Source organism: Cariama cristata, unplaced genomic scaffold, assembly GCF_000690535.1.
Source record: "Cariama cristata isolate BGI_N322 unplaced genomic scaffold, ASM69053v1 scaffold32967, whole genome shotgun sequence".
Lineage (NCBI taxonomy): Eukaryota > Metazoa > Chordata > Aves > Cariamiformes > Cariamidae > Cariama > Cariama cristata.
The window spans coordinates 9,476-29,994 of NW_009627801.1; the positions used below are offsets into that span (position 1 = coordinate 9,476).

The 20,519-nt window shown below is 44.3% G+C and overlaps 1 protein-coding gene across 1 annotated transcript in view; it reads left to right on the forward strand.

Annotated features, from left to right (window-relative positions):
- The window catches only part of PTCHD1 (patched domain containing 1), a gene marked incomplete at its 5' end in the record, with an annotated part of 13,831 nt that extends 8,761 nt beyond the window's left edge, over window positions 1–5,070 (forward strand). Inside the window, one exon of the mRNA XM_009704561.1 lies at window positions 2,169–5,070. Coding sequence (XP_009702863.1) covers window positions 2,169–3,837 — 1,669 coding nt within the window. The remainder of the gene's footprint in view (window positions 1–2,168) is intronic.
- Between the last annotated feature and the right edge of the window lie 15,449 nt (window positions 5,071–20,519).

Sequence of the window (20,519 nt, forward strand, 5' to 3'; positions counted from 1 at the left end):
GAGCCTAGAACATAACTATTTGAAGCATAATTAGCAACGGGGTGCCAGTCACTGATTGTGCTTTTTGCTTGATTTTACGTCTGGGGAGTTCCAGTATTCCCCGTTAGCTTTAAGAGGGGGCACGGTGCTAGTTATCAAACTGACAATCTTGACCTGGCTTCCGAAAGCAGCTGTAAAACATTGTTTGGGAAAATTAAGATGAATGCCGAATGCCATACCAAAACCAGGACCGCAATATTGCTACAAATTGGACATTCATGGTCCATGCCGTGCCTGCAAATAACAACAATACCTGACATGCGTGAGACTTGGTGGCTCTAAATACCAGGTGACTGTGATAAGGAGATACACCAGCTGTCCTGTTATCTTACGAGCTCTGTGTTTTGAATTCTTTATAAAATACCCCATACCTATTCTGTTCACCATTAACAGCGTCACCAGCTCTGCTATCCATTAAAATACAGGTAGGATATTCCTTGCAGGAAGGGTGGAGTGAATCACCCTCACCTGCCCCTACGGTAAAAGGTACTGACCACAAAAGGGTTCTTTTGTCAAGTTACTTAAATATTTAGCCTACCTGAGGCATTTAAGAATAAACATGATCATAGAATCATAGACTCATAGGATGGTTTGGGTTGGAAAGGACCTTAAAGATTGTCTGGTTCCAGCCCCCCTGATAAATTTTCTGTTTTCCTGGTTCTTCGGGATACCTCATTTGTTTGGGGGTTTCTTGACCGATATTCCTAGCCCTTGTGGCACAAGTGGTAATCGCCTACAGGTGGAGAGAACGGGGACGATACCACAGTGTTGGTACTCTGCCGACAGCCTGACATTCTCCCAGAGACCTGGGAATTACCTTGACCTGCCTGACCGGAGCATCAGCTTCAAAAGTCCGGTGGTTGCACTTCAGTGTCGCCAGCAACTAATTCGGCACGGATTGGTTTATCTAACGTTGCCAGGGAATGGGGAAGAGTCAAACACTGTGGGCTGGCTTTTGGGAATTTCTGGAGATTATGCAAGAGCAGACCAGAGAGGTAGAGAGGGGACAGCAAAAACAGCAAAAGAATAAGGAGGAGGAGATGGAAAGGATCTATTAAGTAAAGATGAACATGATATGAATTATTTTGAGAAAGTACTACAGTCTAACATTTTGGGTGTGATACAAAGACTATATTTTTCCGTTCATCTCTGTGTAAAACATTGACCCAGTTTTATCTCAGCCACTCTCACCTGATAGCTGGTCAATGGCCGCGTTCCCAGCTCCGGTCTGCTGTGAGAGAGCAGAGGTCCGGGTCCTCCAAATGCGCCGTGGTTATCAATCACAAAATAGAAATTGTAAGAGGAAGATGACCAACCAGGGATTAAGATAAAACCATATACTTTTCCCGATTTACCTGCACTTGGGAGTTAAACACAGGATTTTAGGTCTGCAGGTCTTCATCTCCTTTAATGAATGCTGTATCCATTTTAAGAGTTAATTAAATACATTATAAAATGTAGGAACTGCCAAGAAAAATAGGGCTGTATTGGGTTTTACAAGCCCTTAGATATCTTAAAGTAAGAAGACCAATGCCCTAAGCAGTTCCATGTCAGTTCTACCATTCTGCATCTCTAAAATGTATTTGTGCATTTTTTGTTTGTTCCATTTCTAGGATTTCTTTTTCCTGATGGAAAACTTGTATAGGAAGTGGAGAAATCGGTGACCGATTTAATTGACAATTTTCAGCTTATGTGAAAATTTCATTTTTTACAGATTTTCTACAAAGCAGCCAAGTAATGCTCTGCTTCCAGCATAGGCACTTCAAGGTCGTATTTCTTTGTTTTCACCACAGGCCAGATCCCATCACCAGGAAAAACTAATTTCAAAGCATCTTCCATCACAGGCACTCCGAAATAATGAAACGACACAGCCAATCAGAAAACAAAATCCTTTTTTTTTTTTTAACTCATCAACCCTGTGCCAGCGATGCAGAACTCTCCTCAAGCTCTGGCAGTAAGGTGTGCTAGTCAGGCAGCAAATGTGCTCCTCTGGCTTAGACCTCCATAATCATTTCTCTCTTCTGCAGGATGTTTACTTCAAGCATCGGTAACAGCCGGCTGTGTCTCCTTTGAGTCTTTTAGCATGTCCACCTTGCGTTTTTCCGCATGTTGATTTAAACACTCGCTTTGTTCTCTATTGTAGGTCATGGGTTGTATGGGACTTTTGAAATGTTGTCCTCCTGGAGGAAAACTAGAGAAGACCAACACGTTAAAGAGAGGACTGCAGCCGTATTTGCAGACTCCATGCTCTCGTTTTCTCTCACCACTGCCATGTACCTGGTCACTTTTGGAATAGGTGCCAGTCCCTTCACTAACATTGAAGCAGCCAGGATTTTCTGCTGCAATTCCTGTATTGCAATTTTCTTCAACTACCTCTATGTACTCTCCTTTTATGGTTCCAGCCTGGTGTTTACTGGCTACATAGAAAACAACTACCAGCATAGTATCTTCTGCAGAAAGGTACCAAAGCCAGAGGTATTGCAAGAGAAGCCTGCATGGTATAGGTTTCTTCTGACAGCCAAATTCAGCGAGGACACGGCGGATTCAGAGGAAACGAACACTTACGAGAGTCATCTTTTGGTGTGGTTCCTGAAACGCTATTATTGTGACTGGATAACAAACACTTACGTCAAGCCTTTTGTAGTTCTCTTTTACCTTGTTTATATTTCCTTTGCCTTAATGGGCTACCTGCAGGTCAGTGAAGGGTCAGACCTGAGCAACATCGTGGCGACCGCGACACGGACCATCGAGTATACGACGGCCCAGCAGAAGTATTTCAGTAACTACAGCCCGGTGATCGGGTTCTACATCTATGAGTCGATCGAGTACTGGAACACCAGTGTCCAGGAGGACGTGCTGGAGTATACCAAGGGCTTTGTGAGGATATCTTGGTTTGAAAGCTACTTAAATTACCTTAGGAAACTCAACATATCTACCGGATTGCCCAAGAAGAACTTCACTGATATGTTGAGGAACTCCTTCCTGAAGACCCCTCAGTTTGCCCATTTTTCAGAGGATATCATCTTTTCCAAGAAATACAACAACGAAGTCGATGTCGTGGCCTCCAGGATGTTCTTGGTGGCCAAGACAATGGAAACCAAGAGGGAAGAACTTTATGACCTCCTGGAGACCCTGAGGAAGCTCTCTCTCACCTCCAAGGTGAAATTCATCGTTTTCAATCCATCGTTTGTGTACATGGATCGTTACACCTCTTCAGTGGGAGCCCCCTTACAAAACTCCTGCATTAGTGCTTTATTTCTGCTCTTCTTCTCTGCATTCCTGGTGGCAGACTCTCTGATCAATGTCTGGCTCACTCTAACTGTTGCCTCGGTTGAATTTGGAGTTATAGGGTTTATGACCTTGTGGAAAGTGGAACTAGATTGTATTTCTGTGTTGTGCTTAATTTATGGAATTAATTATACAATTGACAACTGTGCTCCACTGTTATCAACCTTTGTCCTGGGCAAAGAGTTCACAAGAACTAAATGGGTGAAAAATGCCCTGGAAGTGCATGGGGTAGCTATTTTGCAGAGCTACCTCTGCTATATTGTTGGTCTGATTCCTCTTGCAGCTGTGCCTTCAAATCTGACCCGTACACTGTTCAGGTGCTTGTTTTTAATAGCATTAGTCACCTTCTTTCACTGCTTTGCCATTTTACCTGTGATACTGACTTTCCTGCCACCGTCCAAGAAGAAGAGGAAAGAGAAGAAGAATCCAGAAAACCGTGAGGAAATAGAGTGTGTTGAAATGGTGGATATGGATAGCACCCGAGTGGTTGACCAAATTACAACAGTCTAACTTGTTTGTTTGTTGCTTTTTTACACTAGGTCTTACTGAGAAAAAAAAAAAAAAAAAGAAACCAGTACTGACTCAGTATCTGGGGAGAGGAAGGGGTTTGGATGTTTTCCCTCCCCCCTCTAAGCGAAATCCAGGAATATTCAAAATGATGGGAGAAATTAAAAATAAATGTAAAAAAAGAGCCAGGGGATTGTACCTTGCTCAGCTCCTGTAACAGGTATTATGAGAGAATTTGCATGCACGTGCAAAGTGGGGTTGAATTTTAGAGGCATGAAGTAAGATCTAATGAGAGAAGTTGGGTTCCTAAGCAGCCGTCTGCATCGCCCCTACTGCAGATGCTGCAATTATTGTGGCTAAACCCAATCAGATTGAAAGGTCAACTGTCAAGGCTGAAGTAGCACTAAATGTTCGCTGGATGTAAAGGCTTTACAAACTTTCTGCACAGCAATAATTCAAGTCAGTGAGTCAGCTCTTATAGGTCTTAGCCATCATATTTAATTTTTCTTCTCTCCCCTAATCTAAACATTTATGCAAGACTGTATAACAGATAGCAAACTGTACTGGGAAAGAAGGCAGTACACAGCAACCAAATGCTTTCCAAACACTTCTATGTTATAAATCACTCTTTTTTTTTCTAAAAATATCATTATTTTAAAAGGTAAATCATCCCTTGTAACATTTTTAATCATGGTTTTATAGCTGTTTCTTTTTTCTTACAAAAACAAAAAAGAAAAAAAAAATCCCAGTGACTCTGTCATGCTGGAAAATATATAATTCTGTTTTATACAGGTCTCGCTACTAGTTAAACATGTAATCTGCTTTACCAACTGGAATTTTGTTAGCACTCTACTAACACGTGAGTGGATCTAGCAGCAGACAGAAGATGGTGTACCGAATATTTCAGCACCAAAATCCATGACACAAACCTCAAATACTAAAATGTCATCAAGAAAGTGAATGTTAGGGCTCTTTTACTGAGAGCCTATTTCAGGCCATTCACTGGTAATGCACACTAAGAGGATTAGTGGGTAGTTTTACATAATGTATAACTTAATCCCTCAATCTTCCTAGAGTACCTGTAAAGCAATAGACCTTGCAGCTATGGGCCCGTCCAAGAGACAGGAGACCCTGAGAGTTGTATGGAACAAACCGAAGGCTGGGACTGCCGCTTAGCAGTAGCAAGTTTAACAACATCCCCAAAGAGCCCGTGTCGAAGGGGCCTATTGAAAATATCGTATCTGAGGGAAGACAAAAAACCCACCTTAACAAGATTACAGTGCTGAGTCTTTTTGGAGCTGTAAGTTCTAAATCAATAATTCTGTCAGCATCTGTGATGTGGACTAATACAGATAAAGCAGCATCTCTTTCCTCCTCCACCCTTAAGAGCACCGGGCTCGTTCCCGTAAGGTTTTATCATGCGGTTGAACCCCAGTGGGGATACGTAAGCCAATTGTGTAGGTTTTGCTGAGAGTATTCCAACTATACATGGCTTGTGAAAACCCAGTTGCTCGTCTGTTGGGTGGTCTCACGAACATATGGACTGTTGCTTTGTGGTGCAAGGTGAATGTATTGCAACCGGACTTCTGGTCACAGCTCGTCCGGAAAGTAAGAGTACTTGAACAGTTTTCAGCAGTTGGCGCAGCGTTTGCCTCGGTGACAGCATCCGGAGGGCGAAGGGATGGATGGTGCAGGAGCCCTGGGGCTCGGGAGGCTGCCGGTGCGGTGATGAGCACATCTGCGGTCACCAACCCAGGGTATGCTTCATTGCATGAAACTTCTCGTTAGCATCCGATCCCACTGACTCCCCAAATGCCGCCTAGTGAGTATCCATTTTCAAGCAAAGAGGTACTTCGGAAGTTTCCTCCCTAGCAGAAAATACGATAAGCAGATATTTTGCCCTGAAGCATACTGACCAGCAAAACAACCCCGCAGTGCGGCTGGCAAGGTTTACTTTCCCCTGGGTAAGTCCCTTCTCCGAGCAGGAGGAGAGGAGGCAGTGTCCAGGAACGCCCGGGCTCTTCGGACAAAGCCCGCTTGCTGCGGGGCCAGCTGGGAGGCGATAACCACAGCTTCAGCCGTGGCAGAAATCAGCCACACACCTCGAAGACGGCCGAATGAATGTGAGGTGAGGGGAGCGAGCTGTTTCCCCTCTTTTCTTTAGACTCGGGCTCGGGGCTATGTTTTCCAGCCAAAAATCATTCCCTAAATATACTTCACTGTAGATTTTCTGTGACAGTCGTAATGTCATTTAATCACAGCCACCCCATCTCCTGGCTGTTCAACAGGCAGCTGCAGTGGCTTTTAAACTTCGGAGGGCATTAGCAAATTAGTTGAGATCTGCAGAGGAATTGCAAACCACTTTCGGCAGCAGCAATCTCCTGGCTTGTGGGACACCTGGAAATGGGAGATGTGCGAAAGAGGTGGTTTGTACGCTGCAGAGAGGAATACATGGCAAACACTGGTTTTACACCTCTGCTATCCCCGGTGCTATCACTTGCAAACACCAGATGCAAAGATGGCTACCGTAAACCTCTTCACATCTAATTGAAATGCAGAGATAGGAGCGTCTTTAAAGAGATGTCCAAAGACAAGCTTGTAGTTTCACAGATCTCTCATTAAATCTCAGCATGTGAGGCCTTCAGAGATCTTCAAGGAAGGTGATAAAACTAATGCTCTATCTCCAAACCTGTCAGAAAAAGGATGTGGAGGCACTCGGATGGCAGAGTGCCACAGGACACCCTTGGGTGTCCACAGAAGACAGGGTGAGAAGTCATGCAGCCCACCCCCTTGCCCCAAGGCAGACCCAATGACATTTAAATCATTTCTGAAGCATGTTTGTCCAGCCCATTCTTAAAAATCTTTTCAAAGGGAGATTCCTCCCCTGGCAGTTCCCCCAGTGCCGTGTTACCCCACCAGTAACTGGTAATTCCTACTGGCCACCCGGGACTGGGAAGGGGGAAGAGGAGCCATGGTCCCCTCTGCACAGGGAAGGACAGGACAGGCAGGACACAGTCTCTGAAGCATCCCCAAAACAGAGGAAACCCAAACCAGAGCCAAAACCAACTTATGTACATGTTTCACCTCAAGCCAACGCTCTGCTCCCCACTTCCAGGCTCGGCGAGGTAAAGCCATGAAAATGTCCAAGGTATCCTCAGCCCAGGTCCGTGAGATTTCTGCCTGAATCCTGATGTGTCTGAGAGATGCACCAAATACTCCTTTTCTACAGGTAGCTTGAATACCTCAACATGAACCAGAACCGGCATGTTCTCAAGCTTTCAGACTCTGCTAAGCCACTTTGGCCTTCCTCCCCTTCGTCTTTTTCCTCTGGAGCAATTATCTTCACCAAAGTCAATTGGTCCTCACTGCGCCAGTCGATTCATAGGTGCAGATGCTGTGCGCTCAGTCCAGAGCACTCCCAGTGGCTAACTGTGCGTAAGATTTTACCCTTACTGGTGCACCTCCGTTTTGGAAGACTACCTAGGCTTAGGCAGTTTTTGGTCATACTCTTAAGTGGCTTTTTAACCCAGGTATCACTGTGGTTTTGTTTGCAATACAGACGACCCAATTTTTGTACCAATTCAGTGAGTAGAACAGAGTATTACACACTGTCAGGCACTGACTAAAATCTAACAGCAAAAATTTTATCTAAGGCTAACAAGCCTATATAGGACTGTGGCTCACTGAGCACATATATCTTCTACAAACATTAAAATTTCCATACAGGAAGGTATGGTGTACAGAGTATTTTTACTACGGGGTAAGCGTGGGGAAAAAGAAACAACCTAAGAGCATATGACCATCAAGATCAGCCCAGTTTTCTTGTAACGTAATTGCTAATGTTGTCTTAGCACAAATTCATTTTCAATTTACAAGTATTCTAATTGGAGGAAAAAATGAAGAGATAAAAGTTGGTATAGCTGGAATAACTACACTATAAAAATTAATTGATGAAGCCAGAATTTTCTGCCCAAAGCTTTAAGTGAAAATGTTCTAGTTAGATTGAAATTAAAGCTGTGACGGTTGAGGAAAACCTGTCTGGCAAAGAAAAAGAGCTTCTTTTCCAAAGACCAGCAAACACAGTTATCATGGTCAACTGCATGAACCTGGAGGGAAAACAGTACCGAAGTGGCCTGAGGTTACGTTGAGCCACGTGAGGATTCACATTTGCTCTCAGAAGCTTTCTGAGCCAGCGCTGAATCCAGGTAAAACGTGTACTGTAAATTGAAAGGCGTACTTTTAAATGCTTTTCTCTAGGCTGCCTGTCCTCCTGTGAGCCACCAAATCCCACCTCAGCCAACACCTTGTTCATTTTTATTCAACAAGAAAACAAAACGGAGTGGTGGCATGACTGGGCAGAGTTCAGGAGAGTCTGAAGCAAGACTGACTTCTCTTAAAAGCAGCGAGAAAGCCAGAAACAGCTCTTTAGCAAGTGGGGTTTGTGAGAGAAGAACAGGTTGCTTCAAAACTTAGCAAACTGGTGTTTCTCCTATTTGTTAACTTTGGAAGCAGATAGAGTGTTGAAGGAGATGCTAGCTCCTGTTCAGGGAGATGCTAGCTCCCGTTCAAGGAGATGCTAGCTCCTGTTCAAGGAGATGCTAGCTCCTGTTCAAGGAGATGCTAGCTCCCGTTCAAGGAGATGCTAGCTCCTGTTCAGGGAGATGCTAGCTCCTGTTCAAGGAGATGCTAGCTCCTGTTCAAGGAGATGCTAGCTCCCGTTCAAGGAGATGCTAGCTCCCATTCAGGGAGATGCTAGCTCCCATTCAGGGAGATGCAGCTCCTGTTCAGGGAGATGCTAGCTCCTCACGTGCCCCCCCCATCTTGACAGCGCTGCTGGGTTTGCTGAACCAGAGCAAGCGTGGTAAGGCGTGAGCCCCATGGGAAGCCACTCTTTGAAAGACCCTGGTCAGACAGGATTACCCAGAGCCTTTTCCTTCCCTGCCTTCACGGATGTTAAAACCCCGATCCATACAAATCAAAGTGTACAAATAGCTACATAAGGGCAAAGTATTTCTTCCATGGCTTTATCCCTACATTTATCACTAAAACTGCTTGTCATTTATTTTCTTATAAATACTTTGAAATAAGTAAGCCTTCTGAGGTATACACAGGTCTGACGAGAAGGGGTCATGGAGGGGAGAGACCCCCTTCCCCTCCCCAAAGGTGGGCAGCATCTTCCACCCACGGCCAGGCACCACACCGTCACTGCAGGGCACGCCCAGGGACCCCAGCCCAGTGCAGGGGCAGGGGAAACCTCAACCCCCCTCACTCCCTCCCCAATCTCATTAGAGAACAGGAGAGGCTTTAGCTCCAAATTGTGGTGGGTTTGGGCCCCCAGGGAGCCCTTGTGAAACTGTCCACTGCCAGGAAAGCGCAAGGGAGAACTTTGGGGGTGGTTTTTTTGTTTTCAGAAAGACATGGCAAAGGCATCCCAGGAGGGGATTCGAACTCGTATTGCTGCCCATGGCGTGTAGGTTGGGGCAGAGCGGCGTGCCCCAATGTGCCACCCCTCGCCCCATCCTGGTCCTGGCACAGCACCCCGCCTGGAGAGAGGGCACCTCAGCATCACCTGTGGCGGCCTCGGGCAGCTGCTTCTCAGGCATGAATTGGTCTGATGTCCTTGGCCTTCTGCAAGTCATCATCTCTTTTTAATTTGGGAGAAGGGGAAAAAAAAAATCAGCATAAATAATTCTAGGTTATTTAAGCTCCAAGAAGTCTTAATCTGTGTGTTAAATAAATGGCTTGCCAGATGTCAGGGGTTTTCATTTGGGCTTTTTTTAACCTATTTTTACTATTTTTGTATTAATTTAGGGAAAAAATTGTATAATGAATCTCAATGTATAGCATAAGCCTCAAATAAAATGGCTGTCTCTCTCTTCGCTTCCTGTGCTCCCAAACTGCTACGGAAGCCCCGTGCCATTGCCAGCCTAACAAAGTGATTTACCTGGCCTAACCCGAATAATCAGGCTGTACAACCTCTCCAGCTCCCATCAGAGAGGGGTCGTGGAGCAGTTCGGGGGCACTTGCTGCAGCGCGGAGCCGGCGACGTCCCAAAGACGAAGGGCACGCTGCTTCTCCAGTAGCCCCTCTTGTCCCGGGCTGCACGCTGCTCAGCAGCAAGCACAGGGAAAATGCATTCACTTCGTATCTATTCAATTCCATGTTACTGGGATCCAAGTTCCTGTTTTGAGGGGTGTTCCTAGCTAATCTAGTGGCAGAACCCCAGCCCGAGCAAGCAAACCAACAGTTAAGGTAAAAATCTCAAACTGATTTGATCAAAACCATAGGGTTATCTGCTCAGACAAGTACTAGAACTACCCGGATCTGGTGGGTAGACCTGAAGTATTACTGTTGAACAGAATTATTACTATTAAAAATTTTCTTACCACCACCTTAGCATCCCCAAACTTGGGAAGCCCCGTCATCACTGAGAGACCCAGCTCTCCCGCTCCCCAGCAGAACCGCAGCCGCTGCCCCGGTGGCTGTGGTCCATCATCCTCTTCCCACACCCAGGCAGACCACCCATTTACACCTCTTCCCAGTGTTTTGGGGAAGGGGAGCAGCAGCCCATATAGGCCCGCCTCGACCAACTGCTTCGATGCAGAAGCAAACCGCAGCACCAAGGGACAAGGGTGATAGTTAGGGATGCTCTGTCGCGCCTGGTTGCAGTGATGAGATAAGAATCAGTGTACTATAAAAAGCAGGTGAGCCAGACCCAAGCCTGAGTCACTGCAAACAGTAGCAGGGCTGAGAGCTGGTGGGGTTTTGGCTGCCAAGGGCTTTCGGCCACTTTAGGTTAATGGGAAGTTTGGGTCTGCAATTTAAAGGTGACTCCTGTCACCTCTTACGGCTCCTGGCCTTGTCCCTTCCAGTCGTTCTTTCTCGCGTTGCCTTAAATTCAGGATCCGCAAGCACTGTTGGCAAAAATTCTGGCTGAAACAGAAAATCAAATTACATCCGTTTTCTAATTGCTAATCTAATGTAAGAGAGGGTACATCTAAGCAGCGCACAGGAACTCAAAGAGCAGAACTCCCGTATGAGGCTGGTGTGCCTCATTTGCCTATCTCAGCAAGAGCTCCTTCACGCAATTCTCCATAGACCTAATTTACAAAAATCAGGCTTTCCAAATGTGTAATCAGTACGTTTTATTCTGAAACTTCATCTGTATGTATACCTTCAAAATAGAGGCACGTTAAGTCTGATTTTTAGGTTATCAAGGAATACAGTTGAGCCCAACAAGCGTTCACAACGGCACGTCTGAATTCCACATGCAATTCTTACCCTGCTGTATACAAATCAGAGTATTGTCATTCCAAAATACCGCATTTCCTTATTTGTGCAACTAATATGCGTACAGAAACTAGGCAGGATTACGGACTCAAAACAGTGGAGTGTGCTCATGTTTACATTCATCCTGTAAATATCACCTAAACCTGTAAAGGTTAATGGCAATATAGAACTTATTGAGGAGAATGGGATTTGTTTTGCTGATTTCAGTTTACCAGCAGAGAATAGCTGAAATGTATGCCAAAGCACCCAGCTAGAAAGAACTGGGGAATAAGACATCTAAGAGCCCATCAGCAGAAATAAAAGTCCGCTTGAAAATTTATATATGTGGGAAACGTAAGAATCGTGTTAAAGACCTTTGTAGCCGGGCATCCAGACTATATACAATAGAGTATGCTATAAATGAGTGCAGAATGTTCTGTTCTGATTCTCTTCGGCCACATTTAGTCCCCTTGAATATGCTCTGTTCTGCGAGCAGGCGTACTTTTGAGCAAGACTGACACTTAGCTTCCTGGAAATTACGGAGTTGTGCAGGTGAAGTTTGCTGGAAACAAAATTTTAAATATATACAAACAAATCGATGCCAGAAAACACAATTTGCAAAAAAATCTGCCTTCACATACTGATTATATTTCATAATAAGCAATCTGTTCACTGATGCTACAAGTTAAAATTGTTTTTTATTTGTAAGCTATAGTCAGAAAAATGAGATGCCCCACTAGTGTATATATAGTGCATACACCCCCATACCAACTACATATTTTTTATACGCCCAGCTCAGGTTGGCTCCATATAAAGAGGAGGAAAAGCCAACCCAGAAACGTAGTTGAAACCTGGTAGGAAGACTGGTTTAGCTGTCCTGAAATTAGTAATGCATCAGCAGGGGAGGAGCAACAGAGAAGTTGGTAAGGAGCTTAGGAACAAAGCAGCTAGCTGCAGAAATGCAGAGCTATCGAGAAAGGAAAATACTCAGGTTTTATTGTGTCAGGAGGATGGGAGAGAAATGATATAAAAACTTCTGAGCTGCAAAGGGAAGGAAGGTCTAAGGTAGAATGAGAAGTGAGCAAAATTATAGGAGCGTATGTAAGATTTGCAGCTGTAATGTATATTACGGCTGTCTAATAAAAGGCAGGGTCTGTTCAGGTACAGAAAATAAAATTTCACAGCTGCCTAATTATATGAATTCAGATATAGATTCAGTACCTCATTGCTTTGGAATAAAAGGTGAATATCATTCATAATCTAATCTGGAGCCCAGAGCTGGAGACTTTGGCACGATATATATACAATATCATAGAGAAAAAGAGATCAGTCAGAGGGATTCTGGCTCATAACTTACTGAAAAATAACAAATGGACCTTCACTCTTCTTTACTACAGCTCTTACTTAGAGAAGAGCAGCTGACTTTTAATGTTTCTGAAATAGCCATGCCTTCCTGATAAAATACTCATGTGTTGGAGGGATTCTTTTTTCTTTTTGTTTGAAGATGCGATCAATTTTCTTTCTGGACTAAGTGAGCCTGCCGGCACATTACCTACAGCGAGAAGTGGGAGATGCTGGCTCTCTGAAGGCGATTCCCGAGTCAAGAAGATCTACAATTGAATTTCTCACTTTTCTTTCCTCTTAGCGTGCTATCCCAAGTTGTTCCAGACTCGCCCATTGGCAGTTTTACCACGCAGTATCCCGTACCCCTGGATGCAAGGGGGGTGGGATTCTGCCGAGCCTCTCCTGGTCTTGGCCCCAGAGGCAGCGGCCACATTACAATTTCAGGATTATTCCTGCTCACCCGCCCCTCCGACGGGAGCCGTTTCTGTCAATAGCTTGGATCTGCCGGGAAGGGTGGATGCTGCAGCTATCGCAGGAGAGCCAACAGCATTTGGCTGCTCTGCCCTACCTCGGATACATACCAGTGGCATAACGTGCAGTGTTAGATCTAGAAAGGAGAAGTATTCAAAGATTAGTGGCAGGACATCGTATTATATTTAATATCGCCATCTGTGTGGATGCTATAGAGCGGATTTACAATATGGAAGTTGCAGAAATGGGGAGACTAAAGAGAGAAAGCGAGAGAGAATACCATTTAAACTACTTCTATGGCACTCTCCAAACCTCCATCAAAGGAAGAGTTATTGCCTTGCAGTCAGTGGTGACACCGAGCTTGAAGAATCTAATTTAGAGGAAAAGGTTAAAAGAATTGGGCTTAGAAAGGGGAAATCTGGAGCTGAGATACATGACTTCAGAATTATGGAAAGGATTGCTAACATCGGGGAGTTCCATTTTTCGCCCAGCGTGTGCTTCAAAAGCCAAGATCTCGGAATACAAAATGTTTGAAGCAAGAAGCAAATAATAAATTTATGGAGAACATTTCACGGGTAGAAATGACAAATACATATTGGAAACTGGAAAGTCAAGGGAGACAAAAAGTTGACTCAGATGAGAAATGCCAGAATTTATTGTAGAGAACTCCATAAAAACCTGCACAGAAAAGCTCCCCAAATGTACTCACAGCCCTGGAGAGCTCTTCAGGTGGTCTGTTCCAGCACCAGGCTGAAAATAAGGTAAGAGTTCTAAACTATTGACAGCTGCAACCAACAAAGCTTTAAACTGAGCCTGGGTAAGGGAGAAATGGAAGAAAAAGGATGGGAAAAATACTTTAATGATGTGCTCTTTGTGTACATCAGCACCTCTCCACAGACTTCACGGGAGTTACAGCTAATCACACTTGCTCAAAGCACGGCCCATCACGTTCCAGACAACTGTTTTCCCCTTCCCCTTGAAGCCAAAGGCTGAGTTCCTTTTTGTCCATCGGCTTTCTACGGCAGAAAAAAAAGCGACCGAGGTCCCGGGACACGGAGTCAGGCACGGACCCGCACGGGTGCAGTGGGAACCAGCCCCCATCCGAGATGCTGCAGGGCAAAGCTTCGTTACTCCTTCATCAGAGAACTGTGCAAAAAAGGGCATTCGTATTTTTAACATTCTTTAAAAGCTTAAAAGAAAAATCGGCCTCTGTGGCACTCTGTGGAAGTGCTATGGATGCCATCCAGGTGTACTTACGCTTGTGCTTTTCCAGTGCTTGGTAGCCCTCAGCCTTTGGCTTCATGCCACGCAGCCCATCCGAGATTCATATTGCAGGTTTTATTGAGCTAACTGTTGGGTGAAAGAGACTTCGTTTAGATCAAACGAATCTTTTTAAATATGAACTTTTTTATTCACCCCTGAAGGTTTTCCACACCTGCCATCTCTATTCTCTCTTAGTACATTTGGAAATGAAGGTGGCCACAGCAGGAAGCAGAGAATTGGAAAGCAAGTAAAAGTCCCACTAGTTTTGTTAAGTAGCAGCTGATTTTATGAGGCTCAATTACCAGTGATTTTGTGAGCATCATTTTCTATTACCAAATTTTCAAAAGGTGCTCAATATTCCACTCCTAAACCAGGAAAGCTATGGGTTTTCAGGATACTCCAAGCAGAGTGTAACAGCTGGCTTCAAAACATGTTGCCCAGTGGAAATAAAACATTGGAAGGGGGAGGAGAGGAGGACAGAGTTGCTGGATTTGAGATTTTCAGCAGAAAATACTGGGTTTTCATTTTTTAAAAAAAGTTCACATTTGTACATTTGTTCTGATAGGAAAGTCTTACCAAGTCTGACAAATTCGAAGCATATAAAATCATTTTCAAAAACGTCTGTGCAGGAGGGGAGAGGCAGAAGGTGAGCTGAGAAAAGACAGAACTTTTCTGACATACGTCTCTGATGTCTCAGCCTTGTCACAGACCCAGGTAACAGCAGGATGTCCAGTATCAAAGCAGTGGGGTACCTCTGCTTGGACACAATTGTTTTATGGAACAGTAAAGCAGTAAATAGTTCCCCGGTAAGGCAGATACCCAACAAGCTTATTTCAAAATGCTGCCGAAGGGAAGAAAGGTTTCAGCTTTAACCCCACCGGCCAGGGCAGACGAACCGCAAGCCAGCAGCACTTCACGGGAAGGCAATAGCAAATGCAAACAATAGCGAGCGTGGTACTGGTATGGAAACACAGATTTGAATGCAGAATCGGCTAAATGTCACCAAAAATCCCCTGATTCAGGAAAAATAAAGTCAGGGAAAGATTGTCAAAGTCCAAAACCTCTCCACAGTTTTTAACTTCTTCTTACGGCTTCCCTGGTGCTCACAGAGCATTTAAATCCATAATTGTTTCTTTAGACATAGTTCCTATTAATATACATTAAGTCAGCCAGTGAGCAAATATAAACCATACTTAGGTGTCCAGTCACAGACCTCAAGTAGTCAAGGGTCATCCATTACAGCTCCCCTCATTCCTATAATACATATGAAAGATAAGTAGTCCACAGAACAATGGGAAAAATCTATACAAAATTCTAATCTACCTGAAAACAACAATTTGCTTTAAACAGGCCAAACAGAATGCAAAAATTGTTTCCAGCAAATACTTTTATAAGCTCTAAATGTGAAGGTAAAGTAGGTCTACTCAAGCCTTCAGAAGAGAATTAGAGAGAATGAATGTGAAAAAGCAGAGCGCAATCTAAAGAAGCAACCAAGCAAATCATGACCAGAGTATGTCTATAAAACCTTGGCAGTTGACCTTCACTGGGTGAGGATGGTGAGTGGCTTGGAGAATCAGCATTTCATCAAGTGGTTGAGTACACTTTTACCCTTATCAAAAGATGAACCAGCTTTTCAGGATAAAACTGATCATGCAAGGTTTGTCCGTTTGCGTGCTCTCAGTGAGCGTGGAAAAAATCATATTCCTAAATGAACCTGTGATCTCTGCTGACTTTGATTAGTCCAGATATATTTCTGTTAACCGCTGAGGGGAAGAAAATCAGAAATAAAATTGCTCCAAAGCTTTAATACTTTTTCTTTTCTCGAGAATCTATTCTACCCCTCCCATTAGCTTCTTCTTTTGCTATGCCAGACCTCTCTTACAAAATTCCCCAATTTCGGCCAATTGGCTCAAGCGCTCCCCTAATACACTCTTGCAATTGTAAGCACTCAGGGGTTCCACTAAAAGGGTGGCTGGATGCAGCTTCAGGACTAATTGTATCCTATGAGTTATAGAATTATGCACCAACAGCTAAAAGGACACAATTACAAGGTGAACTATCGTGACACACACTGTGTAATGTCATACAATCAAATGCAATGTTTAGTAAACATGAACCTCTTTGTCATTTTGTATTTATTTATACAGGTTTAAAAAAAAAAAATAAAGCACACATTTAAAAATATCCCTTTCTCCACTGTGTCTCTGCGGCATTACACAACCTCCCGGCGGGGCCGATGGGCAGGCGATGGCTCGGTCGGCGCCTGGGGACGGGGCGATGGGTGGCGAGGAAGGGGCAGTGCCTGTTTGATCGGATTGTGCCTGCAGAGAGAGGGGTGCAGCCTGCCCCAGCGAGTGGGAGAGACAAGGAGCCGCTTACCGGGGTTGGTGAGCTAGCAGCCGCCCAGGTGGGAAACCCCAAGTTCTGCAGACGTAGGAGCCTTCACTAGGTCACTGCTTAAAGGACTGCGTTTTCCAGCAACGCCTTTATAGCCCGTTGTGCCGGTAATGAAACACCGAAGGGTTTCTAACGCCCGGGCTCTCTCCTCTGCCACAAAGCCCGTGGGAAAAGGAAAAAGAGGGAAAAAAATTCTTCCACGTGTGGTTGGAGAACAGGTGAGGCACAGTGTGCAGAGAGCCGGGCTCCTGCTGGTTTGCCCGGGGACCCAGGGATTGTCCCCCCATGGCAAGCGACGCAGAGCTCCGGCGGGAAGGTCCCCCTCTCCCCGGGCAGTGACAACGCACATTTCCAGACAGCTCTGTCTTTCGGTAGAGAAAGATCCTCCTGGCGCCTTGCCCTCCCACGCTGCCATCCTCCTCCTCTCATCCTCATTTATCTCACACGCGCACGTATAAGATGTTCCAGTGCAAAAGGGTGATCTCAGCCCACTCCCCTCCGGCCGCAGCCAACACAACTTCCACTGGCAAAGGAAAGCAATCTCTAATTCTGGCAAAATGCGCGACCTCCTGCTTTCCTCACTAAACCACAGAGACAGAGGAAGGTGACTTAACGACTGATACCCAGAATACTGCCAAGGGAGCAAGGGGCAAACCTGCCACCAATTTTTGCAAAAACTGCGCTGTGAGTCCAGGGTAAGTGCGCTGTAGTACAGTTCCAGTGAGAGAATTACTCTGTATGTGGAGAGGCCGTATCATTGTTTTTTCAATGGTGATGGAATCATAGTATTTTTGTGGTAACAGGTTTGATCTGCTTGGAATACAAAGCGATTACAGTGTCAAACGGCACTATTTGGGGGGAAAAAAAAACAGTGACTATGAAGTTTAATTGTGTTCAAATCCCGGAGTTAATGTGGCACAATAGGAATTAACATGTCAAATCTCAACTACATCTCTACTCCATCGCTACACACCTGCACTGCATGTGTGCGTACGCACATATTTTGTGCGCTCAGTGTGACCCTTAGCAGACACGTGAGAGGGAGATCCCACCTGGGCTGTCCGCGGCCAGCTCTATTTAACAATTTCACTACTACCAGCATGGATAGTGGAAGGGAGAGTATATTAACAAAATATTGTCTAGGTCAGGAAGGACTGCAGAATTTCAAAGGTTGAGAACAGAAGTCAAAATGCACTTGACCCCTCGGAAGAATGATGTGAAATCAACAATAAGAAATTCAGAAAAGGCAAATCCACACAGGAAAGAGAAACCAGAGGTGCAAATACAAGATGTGGAAAATCTGGTTAAACAGCAGTTCTGCAGAAGAGTATCTGAGGTTGCACTTGGTCACTGCTTCACCTTGAGTAAAAACCATGGCAATGCTACAAAGCCACCGCATCTGTTCCTTACCCAATTTATTAAAAGAATAACATACAGAAGACATGGAAGACATTTTTTTTCTGTTCTCCTTGGAGTTAATGAGTCTTCAGCTGAACACGGTGGGCATGACACTTGGAAAGAGTACAGAATTGAGTGAGAATATGGGGGTCAGGAAAACACACCTTCTGTAGGGCAGCATGCTCGGTCTAGGAGAGATGGATGTGAGGAGAACCACAGTAACACTTTGCAGTATAAGAAGGACAGGTATCAAATGTTTCTCGTGTCCCCTGAAGGTGGGACAAGACAAAATCAGCTTAATTTGCAGCAAATATAATTCAATTTGCATATCCTAATTCCAAGAATAGGCATGCACTGGGAATATGCTGCCTAGGCTGGCTGTGGAACCATCTTTAGCAGGGTTTAAAGAACAGGTTATGGAAAAAACTGCTTGAAACAACCTAGATACAGAATCAGCCCTCTTTCTACAAGAATCCAGTATTTTCCAACCGGAGTATGGCATAGCGATTTAGGTTGCCCCAAGCTGTGTCCCTTTAAATTGACTCAGATTGGGTATTCAGAAACGGAGGCACCTAGAATTGCTTGTCATATTACTTAATGTAAAAGCTGGATTCTTTGCCTGTAGAGGCTGGGATGTGTTTAAAAAAATGGGAGATTTATGTATCTGTAGCTAATACTTTTAAGTATGGCAATTTAAAAATGTGTAGCAATTCAGCCACAAGTAAGTGGAGAAAATGTGATGTCTTCTACTGTTTTCTGACGCACTTTGTATATGTAGCTGTGAAATTCAAGCTCTTTGGCTCAGAGATAAACTTTGCCATAAAACATTCAGTAAGGATAGTCCAGGAAGTACAGAATAACAGCAGAAGAAAGAGACAAATTCATTTGCTGGGTAGACAATTATTGGAAGTTTAGGAGAAGAGAAATACCAGACTAAAGACTTTCTCCATTTCTTTCTTGCAAATCAATCTTTCAGCGTTTAATGAGTTCCTATCAGCCTATGCAAATAATTCACAATGAATAATTTATCTGATTATTTTTTTCTGTTTGTAGGATATCTAAAAGCAAATTGGTTTCCTCTCACATATTCATTATTCAAAATTATGTTAGCACAGCTTTAGGTGAGTGCGTTCTCGCTGCAGCGGCTTTGCTCCACAACGGAGCAGTCATACCACCTACCTGAGGCAAGTGTCCCACCAGATTCCTTTTATCCTCAACGCAAAGACTCCTTCAAGCTGAGTTAAGGTCCTGATTTCAACAGGCTCCGCAGGATCTCTCTCCCCACTGATGCGGTGGAGAGGAGTAACCTCCTAACCTGAGCATCTGGATTAGATGCGGGCGTCTGGATTACGTTGGCCAGGGGGAATTACTGACCGTGCCAAACGAGGGACCCTCTTGGGTTCCCACTTTTCAAACTAGCTGGCTGAAGAGAAGCAAGATTAACCAGGGAAACAGAAAACCACTCCTCCAGGCATCCCCTTTCTGCCACTTACGTCCCCATATCTTCCATAGTTTTAGCTGAGCGGTTCTCATTCACCATTATCATAGAATCATTTAGGTTGGAAAAGACCTTTAAGATCATTGAGTCCAACCCTGCATTATGTATTCGCTTACACTTTGTTTGCACACGAGTGGTGGGAAAAGGATTATGACCTTAGTCTCAAATCTCATTTTAATAGTCCCTACCCGAAGGAAACTACCACTGTAGTGGAAGCTTCCCCCATTTCAGGTGAAAGAGGATGGTGGGGTACAGTACACAGACCAAGAGGAGAAACTCTCCTTCTGCTCCTTGGAACAAAGAATTAAATGCTTGTGTGGAGAACTTTCAGTTCACCTCTGTCATGAAATGTAGGGATGCCAGACAGACCAGATAACACGGCGGTGGTTGTTTCTGCTGTGTAACACACTGAGGATGCCAAACGACGGCAGAGAACTAGCAAGGTCCTTCAGCAAGCAAATTTTGAGGAGGAAGGAAAGCTTAAACAGGACTACAGTTGTTTTTCCAGATGCACGCAGATCTTTTGATGATCACGTTACATGGAGGTAGTTCTATAAATGAGCGAATTTCCCTGTGACTTTAGTGGAGGGGTTCAGTAACTGAACACTATGAAATATCTGTGTTGCAAGCAACACTTGATAGCAATACCAAAGAGAAAGCTTGCAAGGGGAGAAAGGAGATTAACAGAAGAGAGACAAAAAAATAAGTGGAATGGGGAAAAAAGCAGAAAAAGAAGGCAAAATATACTTTAGTGATGCCCTCAGTAGAAAGGAAAAAACAGTGAAAGAAAAAAAAAGGATATTGAGAAAATGCAGGGATAATACCAGATCTTAAAATAATTCTGAGAAAATAGAAAGTGATGTCAAAATCCCAGTAATTGAATTTTTGCCTTGAAAAGCCAGTGACAGCTTTACTTAAGTGTTTAAGCACATAAAATCAAACTCCACATCTCTGACTGCTTGTATTTCTCAATGAAGTCAACGAGAATCAATAGCAACTGCAGCATTCAAATCTATGTTGTTTTCATTGCAGAAAATGTAAACAC